General features: G+C 58.3%; 1 protein-coding gene across 7 annotated transcripts in view; it reads left to right on the top strand.

The window, feature by feature from the left end:
- Positions 1-16,197, top strand: part of OSBPL5 (oxysterol binding protein like 5) — a 68,250-nt gene that overhangs the window by 30,235 nt on the left and 21,818 nt on the right. Inside the window, exons 2-4 of one of the 7 annotated variants that reach the window (XM_060105643.1) lie at positions 7,427-7,583; positions 8,853-8,926; positions 16,044-16,124. In XM_060105643.1, the coding sequence (XP_059961626.1) occupies positions 7,448-7,583; positions 8,853-8,926; positions 16,044-16,124 (291 nt within the window). In that variant the 5' untranslated portion in view covers positions 7,427-7,447. Of the gene's footprint in view, positions 1-7,426; positions 7,584-8,852; positions 8,936-13,516; positions 13,865-16,043; positions 16,125-16,197 lie in introns of those variants that run through there. The other 6 variants (XM_060105642.1, XM_060105646.1, XM_060105645.1 and 3 more) reach the window with 6 other exon arrangements.

The following is a 16,197-nucleotide window of genomic DNA, read 5'->3' as shown; positions in this document are numbered from 1 at the left end:
ACCCGGGCACGGTTCAACCCACTGGACCTCAGGCTGGTCTTTTCTGCTCTTGGAGCCTCTTTAAAATGAGATCTGCATCTTTAAAATGGGATCATGAGATCTGCTACCCTCACCTCTCCGATATCATAAGAATCACATCAGGTGGAATAATACATATGAAAGGGCCTGGGACGCGTCAGGGGTCCATCAGCACAGGTCCATAGTTCTGAACACTGGTCTGGACCCGTCAGGGATGCGCCCACATGCCACGGTGCGCTGACGGGGCTGCTGCTCCCATGGGGGCTGCTCAGGCTGCCCAGTTTGAGCCCCAGATGCTAGGTCCAGCGGAGGGACAGTAGCTAGGACATGTTTCTGGACCCTCATGAGGGTCCTCTTGGCAGGGACTTCATGGTCACTAGCCTTGGGACCTTAGCAAGTTTCTGGAATGCAAATGTGTGGTGTTGACATTATGGTTGCTGTCCTTTAACTGATGGCTACTGTACTTTAACTGATGGCTGCTGTCCTTCCCTGGGATCTGCTGACCTCTCCATTGGGTGTGCAGACAGAGAGCCAAGCAGGTGGGTTCACATTGCTTCATCCCTGAGCTTATCTGTGATTTCAGAGCATTTTTCCCCTCGCCTTTTACAATCCGTTTTGTTCAAGCAGAAGTGAGTGCACTGTGAGTGCAGGCACATCGGTGGTGGCCGGGCTGCAAGTGCTTCTCCTGCACCCACCAATTAACAGAGAGCCCGCCGTGGCCCGAGCCGCATCTCCCCTGCCCAGGAACCCTTGCCCTCCTACCCTCTAGCACAGCTGGGCCAGTTGTGACAGTCAGCCCCTGGTGAGAAAGCTAACCAGGCAGCCAGGAACTCACACTGGGTTCACCGTCTCGGCCTCTGCAGGGGACCTTGCCACCCTCACTCAGAGGAACCCCCCCTTTACGAATAGGGGCTCAGAGACGAGCATGGCCAGCTGAGGCCACACAGCCATTACAGGCAGGACTGGACCTTTTCCCAGGCTCAGAATTGTCCCCCCTGCCTCCGCGCCTGCAGGTGGGATGTGAAGTGAGTCCGGGATTCTGTTGGATTCCTTCTCGGAGCCTCAGCCCCTCCCACCGAGAGCTGCAAGCGGTTCAGCGGATTCTGGCCCCAGATAAGCGGGCTGGGCATCCTGTCTGTGCCGCCCAAGAAGGCACCAATGACCTTTCTTTACAAAGATCACACTGTTCTGGCCCGAAGGTGGGCCTCTGGTCGTGGGGGAAGGGGACAGCGTTTAGAGGCAAATAACCGCTTGGAAGGCAGCTTCCAGTGGGGGAGGGGAGGGGCAGGGTGCAGGCACCCAGGTGGGGCAGGGTGGGCTCTGTGCAGCTCTCCAGGCCTTGATGTTGGCCAGGCGGCCTTGTTCAGGGACAGAGAGCTTGTCACCTACCAGGTGCCCGAGCAAGTGCTGGAACTCAGGGACACGGGGCTGGCCCGGGCAGGGCCGAGCCTGACCTATACCCCGTCTACTCTGGGCCAGCTCCACGTGGCTGCCCCCGACGCTGGGGGGCCTTCATGCCCCAGAAGGGAAACGGAAGCCGAGGAGCCTGCTCAGGCCGTGCAGGGTGAGGGCCGCCAAGCCGGAAGTCAGAGCTGCGTCCCGTCCTGTGCTCCCCTATCTGTCCCCCTCATCGCCCAGGTGGCCCGGCAGTGGCAACGGGGCAGGAGGAAGTGGGGAGCCCTAAGGAAGGGGACCAGGAGGCGCCTGCGGTTGACAGGAAGGCTCCTGAGCCAGGGTAGAACTTGAAGGTCAGCTTGTCCAGCCCCCTGCTGCCAGGCAGGGATGCACCCAGACACCACCCGTGGATACGTCCTGGCTGTGGCTGCAGGACCCTGACGGCTACTGGCAGTGATGTTTCACTTGAGGCCCCCGTGGTGCCCATCAGCCCAGGCATTCTGCATCCTCGGGGTGCAGGCGGGGCAAGGAGTCTGGAGCAGGCTGCAAGGAGGCTGCTGGGACTCAGAGGACACCGGGGAGGCGGGTCCGTCCCTGGATGCCTGGACAGCCACCACCTTGCCCAGAGCAGGGCTGCAGGAGGGGCCCCTGCCCTACTTGCTCTGGGCCCCCAGGGCTACTCCCTGACCCGCGACAGCCCTGGCCCCTCTCAAGCCCCCTTGCCAACGTGAGCTAATTCATTCTGGAAATGCTGCATTGGCCCTACGGGTGCCCAGCCTGAGTGGGTACCCAGGGGTTCAGGCAGTCGAGGAATCAGCTGGGATGTGCCCCACAGCTGAAGCCCAGCCCGGCAGGGAGTTACCGCATGGACCGAACTAAGACACGAGGGGTGTGTGCCTCGGGCCCCAGGACGGGCAGACGTGCTGCCCCCGCGAGGGCTCTGGGACCGCCATCTCCGCTCAGAGCCATGCCTGGCGTTGGGCAGTGAGTCTCCAGCCCAGGCCCAAGTTCTAAGTGTTTCCTTTCCCAAAGGTTTGGTACCTGCCCCCCGCCTTCCCGAAAGGCCCTTCGGGGTCTGACTTTGTACAGAGCAGCGGCCGAGGAGGGCAGCCCCACAGGGGGAGCCAGCGTCAGGGCTCCTTCCCGCTGCGGGGACCAGCTGGGAGGAGGAGGGGTCGGAGGCCAGCCCTGCCTCACCGGGAGCTTCGCAGGCCAAGGGCTGGGCCCGCCTGGCCACCTGCCTTGATGGGGAGGCGTGCTCCCCGGCCGCTCGCTCAGGCGGACAAACCTGGTGGTCCCAGCGGCAGGGGGCTTGTCCCCAGGGGCACGTGTGCCTCCAGGGCTGGGATCCCTGCTTGCTGGGTGGGCCGCGAGGGCTCCGGCGGCAAACCACAGCCCACCGTACCCCAGAGGTGCTACCACTGCCAGGGCCTACAGGAAGCTGGCCACACCTGTGCCCTCAACTCTGCAGGTCAGCGCGGGAAACACTGCCACACCTTCGCAAGCCCCGAGGCTGGCTTGGTCTTGGGTCTGAGCAGGGGCTGCAGCGGCTTCCCTGCTGAGCTCCAGGCCTGCAAAGCCCTCCCCCAAGGCTCGGCCAGGGCTGGGCAGTCCCAGGCCACAGACACCCAGCGACCTTCTCCCGAGCCGCCGCCCCTCCTCATTCCACTATGAGCTCCCCTTAGGGGGCCCGGGGGTCTCTGGGCTGGGGCCCCCTCTTGCTGAAACACCTGAGGCTCCCGCACAGGGATGTCAGGGCCCCTCACGCTCAGGCCCCCTCACGTGCTGTGTCGGGGGCCGTCTCACCGTGTCGGGGTGCCCTTGGGCTCCTTCCTCCAGGCCCTGCAGTGTCCCCTCAGACACCTGGACTTCATGATAATACAGACCAGGTGAAGCCACAGCCGAATGTCAAATCAGCCTCATTTATGGCAGCGGGGGAAGAATTTGGGCCACTGTAGGCCGAGGGCGAGCTGTGTCCAGACAAGCATCACCCCAGTAACCAAGGGTAATGGAGGGGTGTTACTGTTGTCGAAGCACAGGCCAGCCGTCAGAGGTTGGGGAGGCCAGTGAGGGCAAGGCACATGGTGGCCCGAGATGGCTCAGGCGGGCAGAATCCAGGCTCCAAGGGCCCAGGGATGGGCCCACTGAGAGCGTGCCCTGAGCCCTTGGGCAGCTGGAGCCCAGGCCGGGACAGAGGGAGAGAGCTGCCCACCGTGGGTGTGGTCCCTGGTTGCTGGCTCAGCCTGGGGGTCTGTTTCCTCATCCACCTGTCCTTCTTTCCCTCCCTCCATCCTCCCTCCATCCTCATGGACTGGCTCCCATCCTCACGGGTCTGTGCTCCCTGGGCTACGAGCCTTCAGCTTTCCCTGCGACGTGCGGAGCAGCAGCCAGGGCATGGTCAGCCCAGCACCGGTGGGCGGTCCTCCCAGCTTGGAGCCTCCAAGGGTCCGCAGACCCGCCAGGTGCCGGATTCCTCCTGCCTCCTGCCAGTGCCTGGAGGGCAGGGCCTCAGTCCTCGGCTGCACCAGGCATGGCAGGAGGCCTGGCACAGGAACCTCACCAGGGTTACCGTGAAGATCGGCCCCCAAGCTGACGCTGGCCAGAGGTCCCTCCCCGAACCCGCAGAGAAGGAGGGACGGAGCCCAGGGGCGTTTGCTGCCTTCATTCACCCCAGGCTCTGGGGTCCCCGAGCCCTGGAGCGGAGTGGTGCTCACGCCCGCTGCAAGCCCCTGCTCCCGGCCCTGGGGAGACGCAGCGAACGGGAGGGACAGCGCTGTCCCCTTTCCTGGAACTTGCATCCTGGGGTGGAAGAAAGTTGACACAGAAGAAGGAATGCAGGAGCAACAGTCCAGCAGCTTGGGCTGTTCCACGGGGATGTGGCATTGTGTGTGAGACCGAGGGGTGGCAACTTTCTGGGAAGTGGCATTTGAGCGGAGCGTGGAATTTGAGAAGGACCCAGCCCCACGGACGGACGGACAGAGATGTGGGCGAGGGCATTCGGGTGGGGGGACGTCAGAGCAGAGGCGCCAGTGGGCACGGGCCTAGCATGTTCAAGGAACATAACGGGGGCCAGTGTGTCTGGGGCAAGTGGGTGACAGAGCCAGGCAGGGAATGAGGTGGGAGGAGCGGGCAGGGGTCCTGATGGCCTGGAAAACAGGGACAAGGAGACAGAGGCCGGACTGTGTTCTAAATGCAGTGTGGAGCCTCTGGCGAGAGGGGCCATGGATTTAGCTCTGAAATGAACGAAGCAGCATCTCCCCCGTCCTTGACCCCAAATGAGATCATAGACAGCAGCCAGGGGTGGGCATTGGGAAGGCTGAGGGGCTGCGTGTACACCCTGGGGCCTTGCCGAAGGAGAGGGGCCACCTCGCTGTCCGAGTGGGTCAGAGGGAGGCCTTTGTGGGCCCGCGCCTGGTCTGGGGTCTCAGGACACAGAGAGGGTATCCACGGGTGCACGCCGGCAGTGCACTCGGATTTGTGGGTGTCTGTTCTGGACCAGCTGTTCAGCCATTTGGATGTCACCTCTGATGTATCTGATTATTGGGCAAATAGGAAGGAAGTGGGGAAGGGAAATCAGGCTGCTCTGCTGACAAGAGAGATTCACGGAGGAGGGAAGGAAGAGAGTTTGGACGGACGGACGGATGGATGGATGGATCGATCCATCGATGGATCGATGGATCGATGGATGGTTAAATGATTGGATGTTTGGATGGATGGATGGATGGACAGATAGGCAGGTGGGAAGATGGGTGGCTGGCTGGATGGATGGATGGATGGAAAGGCGGGAGGGAAGGTGGGAGGGAGGATGGTGTGTATGAGCAGATGGTGGGGATCACAGACTAATGAGTTCCACTGGTCGCTGGTTGTTAGCTGTTCTGGGGGAGAAGACAGGCAGCCAGTGACCTCTGTGCCCTCCCCACCCTGCCCTGGTAGAGCCGGGGCGCATGGCCAGATGGGGGAGCTGAGATGTGTGGGCAGGAGCCCCTCTCCCTGCCCCAAGTTTGCAAGACTCAACCCCTAAGAGACATGCAGCTCCAGGTGAGGAAGGCCTACCTGTGTCATCCCTCATCACGCGTCCTGGGGCCTCCAGGGCAGGAGCAGGTCTGACTCACCTTGACTGCCAGCCGGGTGCTTGGAGGATCTCAGCTACATGAGTAAGAAGGCGGCAGACCTCCTCTCAGGTGCTGGCTCCCTGGCCTGAGACACACACCTGGGGAGTCAGTGAGTGACCACGGGGACCCTGCAAGCAGGGCCTGGGCTTCCAGACTCCCGCCCTCTCCTCCCCCGCAGTGGGTTTGCTAGAAGCTAAGCTGAACTGGTGAGAGGGGGGACTCGGGCCAGGATTGAGAATCAGCCTACTTGACTCAAGCACAGCCGTCGCCAATTAATAGTTGTGCGACCTGGGGCCCAAAATCCCAACCTCTCTGAAACCAGTTTCCCCCTCTGTGAAATGGCAGGGGTAACAAGCTCAGCCGGTGACACGGTAGTAATTAGGAAGGGAGGGGCCCCTGGGCCCACTGCAGCCTTGGAGCCCCCCTACTCTGACCCCTGGGCAGGGAGCACAGAGGAGTTTCTGGGGCTGTGGACGGAACCCTGGGCCGCGCTGCCCACTCCTGAAGCCCCGCCGGGGTGCACTCGCCCACCTGTCACAGCAGGAAAGGCTCTGTGTGTCTGCTGCCCCGCCCAGGAAGGCCCGGGGCCAGGGGAGAAAGCGGGGACTTTGTCCTGGGCTTGGCAGGAGGCCGCCGGCCCACCCGGGAGGCACCCCTAGGCCTTTAGAAATCGGTCACTGGGCCTTTATGCAACACGTCCTTGGGGAGTGAAAAGAGCCCAGGATTCAGAGCCGGAGTTCCTGCTCTGCCAGCACCTGCCAGGCCGTGACCACAAGGCTAGGCCATCAGCTCTTGGAGCCATGATTTTCTCATCCATAAAATGGGCTGACGTCGGTGGCGGGGTGCCGTCCACTGGGAACTGCTTGCCCCGGCCCCACTCGGGGTGGGGCTGCACGGGGACAGGAGACAGAGGGAGCTGCCTCTTTCCTGACCTGGGCAGACCAGGGCAGTGGCAGGGCTTGGGAGGGCACGGCAGGCACCTGAAGGACGGGCCGTGGGGCTCCCCCGGGGCCGCTGCTTCTGTTGGGACCGGACGCTGGTTTGGGCAGTGCTGTGAAGCAGGAAGGTGACGTCTTGGGCGGAGCGTGGATTCGGGTGCACCTCACCGTAAGCACGCCTGCACTTCCTTTCCGAGTTAAGGCGCTTTGGGTGCAGGTATCAAGGGATGTGGGAACAGATGTATATGTATGACTGATTCACTTTGTTATAAAGCAGAAACTAAAAAAAAAAAAAAAAAAAAGAAACCCAGCCGAGGAGCTGAAGCAGGGGAGGGCAGGAGGCAGGGTCTCGAGGAGTCCTTAGGTGGGATGGGCAGGCCAGGTTCAGGGACGGCCCCAGCCTCATGCCAGCTCCCCCGAGGGCTCTGTGGCCGCCTGTCTGGCCTACCTGCGTCCCCCTCTCTGGGCAGCTCTTGGCCCCCTCCCCTGCGTGCACGTCACTGTCTTCCCACCACGGAGCTCCATCCCCTAGCGGGGGAAGTCTGGTGGCCCGGCATGGGTCAGGGGCCCGCCTCAGCTCCACTTCACCGCGTCCAGGGTCCTACAGAGCCGACTTAGTGCCGGGCCTGGGGGGCAGGGGGTCCTGCCACAGCTGTGACAGCCAAACTTCCAGCGGGGCTGGTCCGGGCTTGGCTTCTGACATGGGCCCTGGAAAGCCTGAGCTTGGCCGTGCAGCCTTCCCTGGGTGACCCGCAGGCCCCTCGGGCCCTCATCCCATTTCTGAGATGTCCTCTGAGTGGGGACCTGACTGTAAGACACAGTGGCCCCAGCCACTCGGCCCTGGCTCTCTGGCGGGTCTCTGGTCCCCTTGCCGGGGCGGGTGGAGGATACCCACCTCCAGGCCCCAGGCTGCCCCAGCCTCAGCGTGAGGCATGACCAGTGCTCTCCCCTCCTTCCTTCCAGAAGCCCCCCAGCGCCCACGCCATGAAGGAGGAGGCCTTTCTGCGACGACGCTTCTCACTGTGTCCGCCCTCCTCCACCCCTCAGAAAGTCGACCCCCGGAAACTCAGCCGCAACCTGCTCTTGGGTGGAGAGAATGAGCTCGACCCTCTGGGTCCAGGTCAGCATCCACACGGGAACCCGGTCACCTGGCACGTGGGCCATGAGTGGGGACAGCTGCCGAGCCTGGGCCCTCCTCGGCTGCGAAGCCCAGCTGTGTGGCCTCGGGCAGGTCCCTTTCCCTCTCTGTGCTGTCCGGGTTGGGGAGGGAGGGCGATGGCCTTGCTGTGTTCACACCCCAGCCCCTGGTGCCTCCCGGTCAGGATGGTTCTCCCCTAGTCATTGCTTCTCCACTTCCTGCAGGGACCTGGCAATAAACCACCAGCCCCAGGGAGCGGGCGGGAGTGGCCGTCAGGCGGCCTCAGGCCTTCTCTGAGACCATTTCCCTCTTCTTCCTGCCCGTGAACCTGAGCTTTAGAAACCTGCTTCAAAACAAATGGAGCTATATGGAATCTAAAAAAAAAAAAAAAGGTTCTGAAGAACCTAGGGGCAGGACAGGAATAAAGACACAGACATAGAGAATGGACTTGAGAACACGGGGAGGGGGAAGGGTAAGCTGGGACGAAGTGAGAGAGTGGCATGGACATATATACACTACCAACTGTAAAACAGATAGCTAGTGGGAAGCAGCCGCATAGCACAGGGAGATCACAGGGAGATCAGCTCGGTGCTTTGTGACCACCTAGAGGGGTGGGATAGGGAGGGTGGGAGGGAGACGCAAGAGGGAAGAGATATGGGAACATGTGTATATGTATAACTGATTCACTTTGTTATAAAGCAGAAACTAACACACCATTGTAAAGCAATTATACTCCAATAAAGATGTAAAAAAAAAAAAAAATGGAGCTGGGTCCGGGCAGCCGCTCCCCACAGGATCGAATCCAGACACCTCACGCCCCCCTCCCTCCCCTCAAGCAAGCTGGAGAGGAAGCCTGCTGGGAGGGGCGTGGGGACAGTGTCCGGCCACCTCCCTCCGAGAGCCCAGCACTGGGGAGCAATAGAATTCCAGCCAGCGGATTTGGGGCGTGGGGGGAAGCCAGGCGAGGTCTGGGTACCCTGAACTGAAAACAGGGGGCCTGTCTTACAGACCCCAGAGGGTGTGCCACAGCCGCGCCCAGGGCACCCGGGCTTCTCCCAGCGGTGACACCCCCTCATGACACTGGCTGGTGCTGGTTAGCTCTCTGGTCCCGCAGCCACCGCCTGGGCTGGCTTCCTGCCCCACCCAGGCCACCCGTGCCGGTGCCCTGCCTCGCCTGCCACACACTGGGCAGCGGCGGAGGGGCTGCCCGGCAGCCATGCCCCGGTCCTCATGCCGGCCACTCTCTTGCAGGGAAGGACATGGAGCCCAACAGCCCATCGCCGCCCAGGGATGAAGGGCCCCCGACCCCAGGCTCTGCCACGAAGGTGCCACCGGTAGGAGCCCGGCTGTGGGAGGACCCAAGGCAGGGAGCCTGCCCTGGGGACGATGGGAAGTGGCTGGAGGGAGGGGACAGCAGGGCCGCCGGCCGAACCCACCATTCCCAGCCCTTGGCTCTGAATCAGGGAGGCTGCTGGAGCCGGGGACGGAGTCACAGAGCTTGTGAGTTGTTTATCAAAGCCACCTTCTTGAGTAACACAGGTCGGGGATGCAGGGCCCGGAGAAGGCTGGGGCTGCCAGGGGGCCTCAGGGACAGAAAATCATGGTAAAAGGAGGCCCTGGGCTCTTCTGTCGTAGGGAACCCACCCAGGTATGAGCACATCCTCCCTCTGCCTTTGTCTGTGCTGTGCCCTCCATCCGTGCACCCTTTCCAGGGCAACGCTGAGTTCGGGGAAAGGGCACACGCACACACAGATACACATACAAATGCACATACAGATACACAGATATACATACACACACAGATACACATACACAGATACACACAAATGCACACACAGACACACAGATACACATACACATAGATACACACACAAATGCACATACAGATACACAGATATACATACACAGATACACACACAGATTCAAATGCACATACAGACACACACAGATACACATACACAGATACACACAAATGCACAGACAGATACACATACACACACAGATACACATACACACATAGATACACACACAAATGCACATGCAGACACACAAATGCACATACAGATACACAGATATACATACACACAGATGTACACACACACACAAATGCACGTACAGACACACACACAGGTACACATACACAGATACACATACACACATAGATACACAACACAAATGCACAGACACACACAGATGTACACACACACAAATGCACATACAGACACACACAGGTACACATACACAGATACACATACACCCATAGATACACAACACAAATGCACAGACACACACACAGATGTACACACACACAAATGCACATACAGACACACACAGATACACATACTCAGATACACATACATACATAGATACACACAAATGCACATACACAGAGATACAGATACACACACACATAAATGCACATACAGATACACACAGAGGCACACATACATACACAGTTACACACACAGATGCACACAGCTGTACACACAAATACACATACAGATACACAGATGCACACAGCTATACACACACAGATACACACACAAATGCACATACAGATATACAGATACACAGATACACACAGATGCACAACATACATGCACACACAGATGCACACACATACATGGACACACGCATAACACACAGAGATGCACATGCACACACAGATACACATACACAGATACACATACACGCAGATGCACACATATACGCACAGATACACACAGATACACACACAGATGCACACAGCTGTACACACACAGATACACACAAATGCACATACAGATACACAGATGCACAACATACATGCACACACAGATGCACACACATACATGGACACACGCATAACACACAGAGATGCACATGCACACACAGATACACATACACAGATACACAGATGCACAACATACATGTACACACAGATGCACACACATACATGGACACACGCATAACACAGAGAGATGCACATACACACAGATGCACACACAGATACACACACACAGATACACATACACACAGATGCACACATATACACACAGATACACACACAGATGCACACACAGATACACACACACACATCCCACGTGCTCCCCAGCCCAGCACCTCTCAGCTGGGGCCCAGCCGTGCACCTCCAAGCAGAAGCTCTGGTCCAGGGAGGGTGTGGGGCCCCAGGCACAGGTGCTGGGTTGTAGACACGCCCTTCCTTCCCCTGAGGGCCTCAGGCCAGGGAAGCCACAGGCCCGGATTGGAGGCCCCTGTTCTGGCGGTGCGACTGGGGGGCTGGGGGCACACAGAGGCTAGTTCTCCTCACCCTGGCTGCCCCGTGAGACCCAGAGTGACAACTGCCTGGCTCCTCTGGGACCCCACGCCCTCCTCTGTCAAACAAGGAGTGTGTGGTGGTCCTCATGGTCTTCCCTGTGTCCACTTCCGGCCAGGAAGAAACCAGCCCTTTCGTGGGTCCCCCCTCAGCCAGTGTTTCCCCACCTCGGTCCCCAGGGCTTCCGGCTGCTGGGAGTGCAGTTGGAGCGCCTGCATTTGTGTGTGTGGAATTTTTTCAATTAAAATTTTTTTTTAGATTACAGTAAAATACACATAACAAAATTTACCATCCTAACCATTTTTAAGTCTACAGTTTAAGTACATTCACATTATTATGTCACCATCACCACCATCCATCCCGAGAACTTCTTCTTCTTATAAAACTGACAATCTGTCCCCATTAAACGCTCACTTCCCACCCCTTCCCCAGCTCTGGGCCCCACCGTCCTACTTTCTGTCTCTATCAATGGGATGACTCTAGGGACCTCCTATGAGTGGAATCACATATTATTTGTCCTTCTGTGTCTGGCTTCTTTCACTTACTATAATGTCCTCATGTTCATCCAGGTTGTAGCTGGGTCAGAATTTTCTTCCTTTTTAAGGCTGAATAATATTCCATTGTGTGGCTGGACCATACTTTGTTTATCCAGTCATCTGTCTACGGACACATTTATTTTTTTTAGACAGATTTATTTCATGAAAACATGGTTCTTCCTTCTACAACCCAATAAAACACTAAACCCAATAAAACCACATCAAATGTTATCAGGAACACTCGGTTCAAATTTCAGATTTCACCCATTCAGAAATGATGTCTGGGCATCCTCTCTGGGCAAGGCCCACACCGCTGTAGGTGCTGGGGATGGAGTCGTTGGATAAAACAAAGTCCCTCTCTCCTGGAGCTTATGCTCTAGAGGGAAGACAGGCACCAGACAAAACAAGTAAAGTCTAGAACATGTCAGAGGCTGAGGGAGGAAAGAAAGGACAGCTCTGGACACCCCAGGTTCTTTTTTTTTTTTAACAAATTTTTAAAATGTATTTATTTTTGGCTGCGTTGGGTCTTTGTTGCAGCAAGTGGGCTTTCTCTGGTTGCGGCGAGCAGGGGCTACTTTTCATTGAGGTGCGTGGGCTTCTCACTGCAGTGGCTTCTCTTGTTGTGGAGCACGGCCTCTAGGTGCGCGGGCTTCAGTAGTTGTGGCGCACGGGCTTAGTTGCTCCGCGGCATGTGGGATCTTCCTGGACCAGGGCTCGAACCCGTGTCCTCTACACTGGCAGGCGGTTTCTTAACCACTGTGCCACCAGGGAAACCCACCCCCCAGACTGTTAAGAGCGACTTGAGACTGTTCTAAAAGGCACAGCTTGGGGAAAGATACAAACTCTAATATATATATGATAAATATAAAGTATTTAATATATTAATATTAGATATCATAGACAATATAATATAGCATAATACAGTATAATATCACGTATAGTAACATATCAGATATGTAATATACAAGCAGTTCTTTATGTATATACACACACATATGTGTATACATATTATATAGTTTTTCCATGAGATAAAATTCAAATAACACAAAATTAACCATTTTTGATGAACAATTCAGTGACATTGAGTGCATTCACAATATTGTGCAGCCACCACCTCTGTCTGGTTTCCATGACCCCAAGCAGACGCCCTCTTAGCAGTCATCCCTGCAGCCAGCACTGTGCTTTCCCTCTCTACGGATTTGCCTGTTCTGGAGATTTCATATCAACGGAGCCATGCATGTGTGGGGTTTTGTGCCGGGCTTCTCTCCCTGAGCCCCATCCAGGCTGTGGCAGGTGTCAGTGCCCCTGGATGGATGGACCACAGTCGGCTTGTCCACTCATCAGTGGGGGGGCATTTGGGCCGTTTCCACTTTTCCGCTGTTGGGAACAGAGCTGCTACGAACATGCGTGTACAAGTATCTGAGTCCCTGTTTTCAGTTGTTTGGGTTTATATCTCAGAGTGGAATTGCTGGGCCATCATGGTAACTCTGTGACAAGATGGAATTCTAGAAAATTCTATAGTTAACTTTTGGGGGAAGTGCTGAACTGTTTTCCACAGTGGCTGCCCGTTTTACTTTACAGCCCCACTGGCAAAGAGTAAGGGTTCCCGTTTCTCACATCCTCAACAACACTTGTTTCTGTTCTTTTTTAAACCCAGTAGGTGTGAAGTGATGTCTCACTGTGGGTTTTTTTTTTCTTTTTTTTTTTTTTGCGGTACGCGGGCCTCTCACTGTTGTGGCCCCTCCCGTTGCGGAGCACAGGCTCCGGACGCGCAGGCTCAGCGGCCATGGCTCACGGGCCCAGCCGCTCCACGGCATGTGGGATCTTCCCGGACCGGGGCACGAACCCGTGTCCCCTGCATCGGCAGGCGGACCCTCAACCACTGCGCCACCAGGGAAGCCCCCTAAATCACTTTTTTAAAGGAATTTTTACGTTTTTGGTCAGACTCCCACGTTCATGGTTCTGAGCAGTGTGTCTCACTCCTGGGGGTGCTGCATTATCGCCCTGCTGTGCCTTGAGGTTCAGTGGCCCTCGGGAACGAGCAGGAGGGTCTGGTGGGCCTGGGTGGGGTCCCTAGCATGGCTCTAGGATGGAGGAGTAGGGGCACTGTCTGCAGTGACCCGGCCCAGTGGGCCTTGGGGGGCCCAGGAGCAGAGGGTCGCAGGGCACAGACGCCCCATCCCGTCCACCCCCCCGCCCCGCTGTCCCCAATTGCACCTCTCTCTTCCTCTGTTGCCCCAAACAAGCTCCTTTCAGCCGCATCTGGTGGAAAGCTGGGCGGCAGGGAATTGGCAGAGGCTTCACTCACTCATTCCTTCATTCATCCATTCATCCAAGATGCTTACCGAGCTCCCAGCTGCTGGTGCCAAGGGGATGCTGGGATGAAGCCAAGCCCAGTGGAGCTCTTGACAGTAAGCAGAAACGTCTGTGTGGCTGTAATTGCAGGAGATGCTCAGCCGGCCAGGGGTGGCTGGTGTCATCAGGGTCTGATGCCAGCAGGGTGGGCAGAGCCGTCTTCCCCCCGGGGAAGCAGCTCGGCGGGGCCTGAGGAAGGAGCAGCGGTTGCTCAGCAGCCGGGAAGAGCATTCAGGCTGGCGGAACAGCATGTGCTAAGGAAGCTGGGGCACCAGGCACGAGACTCCCAGCTCCCCAGGAGCTGGAGGGTCAGCCCAGCCCCCACAGGCCTGTCACTCGGCTCCGTCTCACCACTCCTGCTTCAACACAGAGGGTGCTTCTAGAGCAGAGTCCCCCAGGCGCCTCGTCCCACGTCCCTGTCTTCCTGGCATCCCGAATGTCCTCACGTGTCTCAGAGAGTGCACTCAGAGTGAGACTGCCCGAGTGCAGCCCCAGCTCGACCCCTCGCGAGCTGTGTGACCTCTGGCAGGTTCTGAGCCTCTCTGGGCCACAGCCTCCTCACCTGCAGGGCGTGGGTAGTAAGAATGACCGAAGCTGCTGTGGTTCCCGTGCACACACGTGCTCTCCAACCCCCTCTTCCACCCCCTGTTCCCTGGGGGTGGCCTGTCGCTCTGTTCTAACCCCAGCACCCGAGGCCATGCCTGGCACGTAGTGCCGTGGGGACAGCCGGTCCCCGGGACGGTTCCAGCCATGGCCCTGCCCCTGGCTCTGCAGCCTTAGGGGTCACTGCACCTCTCTGTGCCTCAGTTTACTCATCCATCGGATGGGGGTAGTCACTGGGCCCGCCTCCTGGGTGGTCGTGAGAAGTAGGTGAGCAAAGGCAGTAAAGACCTGAGAGAGGGCTTCCCTGGTGGCGCAGTGGTTGAGAGTCCGCCTGCCGATGCAGGGGACACGGGTTCGTGCCCCGGTCTGGGAGGATCCCACATGCCACGGAGCGGCTGGGCCCGTGAACCATGGCCGATGGGCCTGCGCATCCGGAGCCTGTGCTCCGCAACGGGAGAGGCCACAACAGTGAGAGGCCCGCGTACCGCAAAAAAAAAAAAAAAAAAAAAAAAAAAGACCTGAGAGGACCTAGCAGTGGCGGAGCGGTCAAGAGCGTTGCCAGGGCTGCTCACCTCGTCAGGGAGGGAGCCGAGGGCCGTTGGCCTCTGGTCCTCCGGGCCTCCCTCCCTTGCCTGGAGGCCCGGGGTGGAGGCACTCAGCCCACAGGACGAGCAGGGCAGGCAAGTTTCTTCAAAGGACCAGAAAGGGAACGTTTTAAGCTCGGCGGCCACACGAGCTCTGTCGCAAGAGCTTGCCGCGGCCGTTAGAGCCAATGCGGCCGCGACAGCAGGCAACAATGGGCGCGTCCGGTGGCCACGATAACCTGATCGGTGGATGCGGAAATCTGAATTTCATCATTTTCACATCTCACGTTGATTTTTTTTCCCCCATCCCCTTAAAAATGTAAAACCCGGGACTTCCTTGGTGGTCCAGTGGTTAGGACTCTGGGCTTCCACTGCAGGGGGCGTGGGTTCAATCCCTGGTCCGGGAACTAAGATCCCACAAGCCGCGCAGCATGGCCAAAACAAACAAACCAACTGTAAACCCTATTCTGGGCTCACAAGCTCCACAGAAGCAGTCCCGTAGCCTTTAGTCCTGGCTTTTTCTCCCCACTCCCCAACCCCGGCTGCCATTTCCCCGTCTGTTAAAGGACCGAGGCCCCATCCGCTCCCAGATCCCTGGATGCAGCTGCCCGGTGGGCCTGGCCAGCTGCGCCTCCTCGCTGCAAGCGTCGGGGGCTCGGGAGAGGGCCTGGGCGTTACCCACCCAGCAGCTGCTGTCAGGGCACTTGGGATGGGGGATCCCCACTGCACACGTGCGCCCTCCCTGACCAGAGGATGGGCGCCAGGTGGTGGCTAAGATGAATGCCTCCTGGGCGCCACGGGGAGGGTCATTGCCATGTGCCCAGTGCAGGCCCCCAGGGAGGGGGTCCGCCGCAGACACGCCCCCGGTGACCCACCCCACCTCGTGTTCACGTGCCCACCCCCTGAGGCCTGTTCATCCCCCCTGGGGCAGGGAGGGGGAGGGACCCCTTTCTCCCACCTCCTGCTTCCTGCGCCCCAGCACCACCCCTCACCGCTGAACACCTTACCCCTTCTCCCCTCCCTCCAGCAACTTGAGTCTCTCTTGCAGGCAGAATACAGGCTGTGCAATGGGTCCGACAGGGAATGTGTGTCCCCGACAGCCAAGGTCACCAAGAAGGAAGCTCTCAAGGTGGGCCCAGGCCTGGGGAGGGGGCACGGTGTGTCGTTTGTTGGATGAATGGGCACCCCAGCCAGTGAGGCCA

The sequence above is a fragment of the Mesoplodon densirostris genome, chromosome 7 (genome assembly GCF_025265405.1).
Source record: "Mesoplodon densirostris isolate mMesDen1 chromosome 7, mMesDen1 primary haplotype, whole genome shotgun sequence".
Taxonomy (NCBI): domain Eukaryota; kingdom Metazoa; phylum Chordata; class Mammalia; order Artiodactyla; family Ziphiidae; genus Mesoplodon; species Mesoplodon densirostris.
Note: the sequence above shows the minus strand (reverse complement) of the source record. Positions and strands in the feature narration are given on the sequence as shown.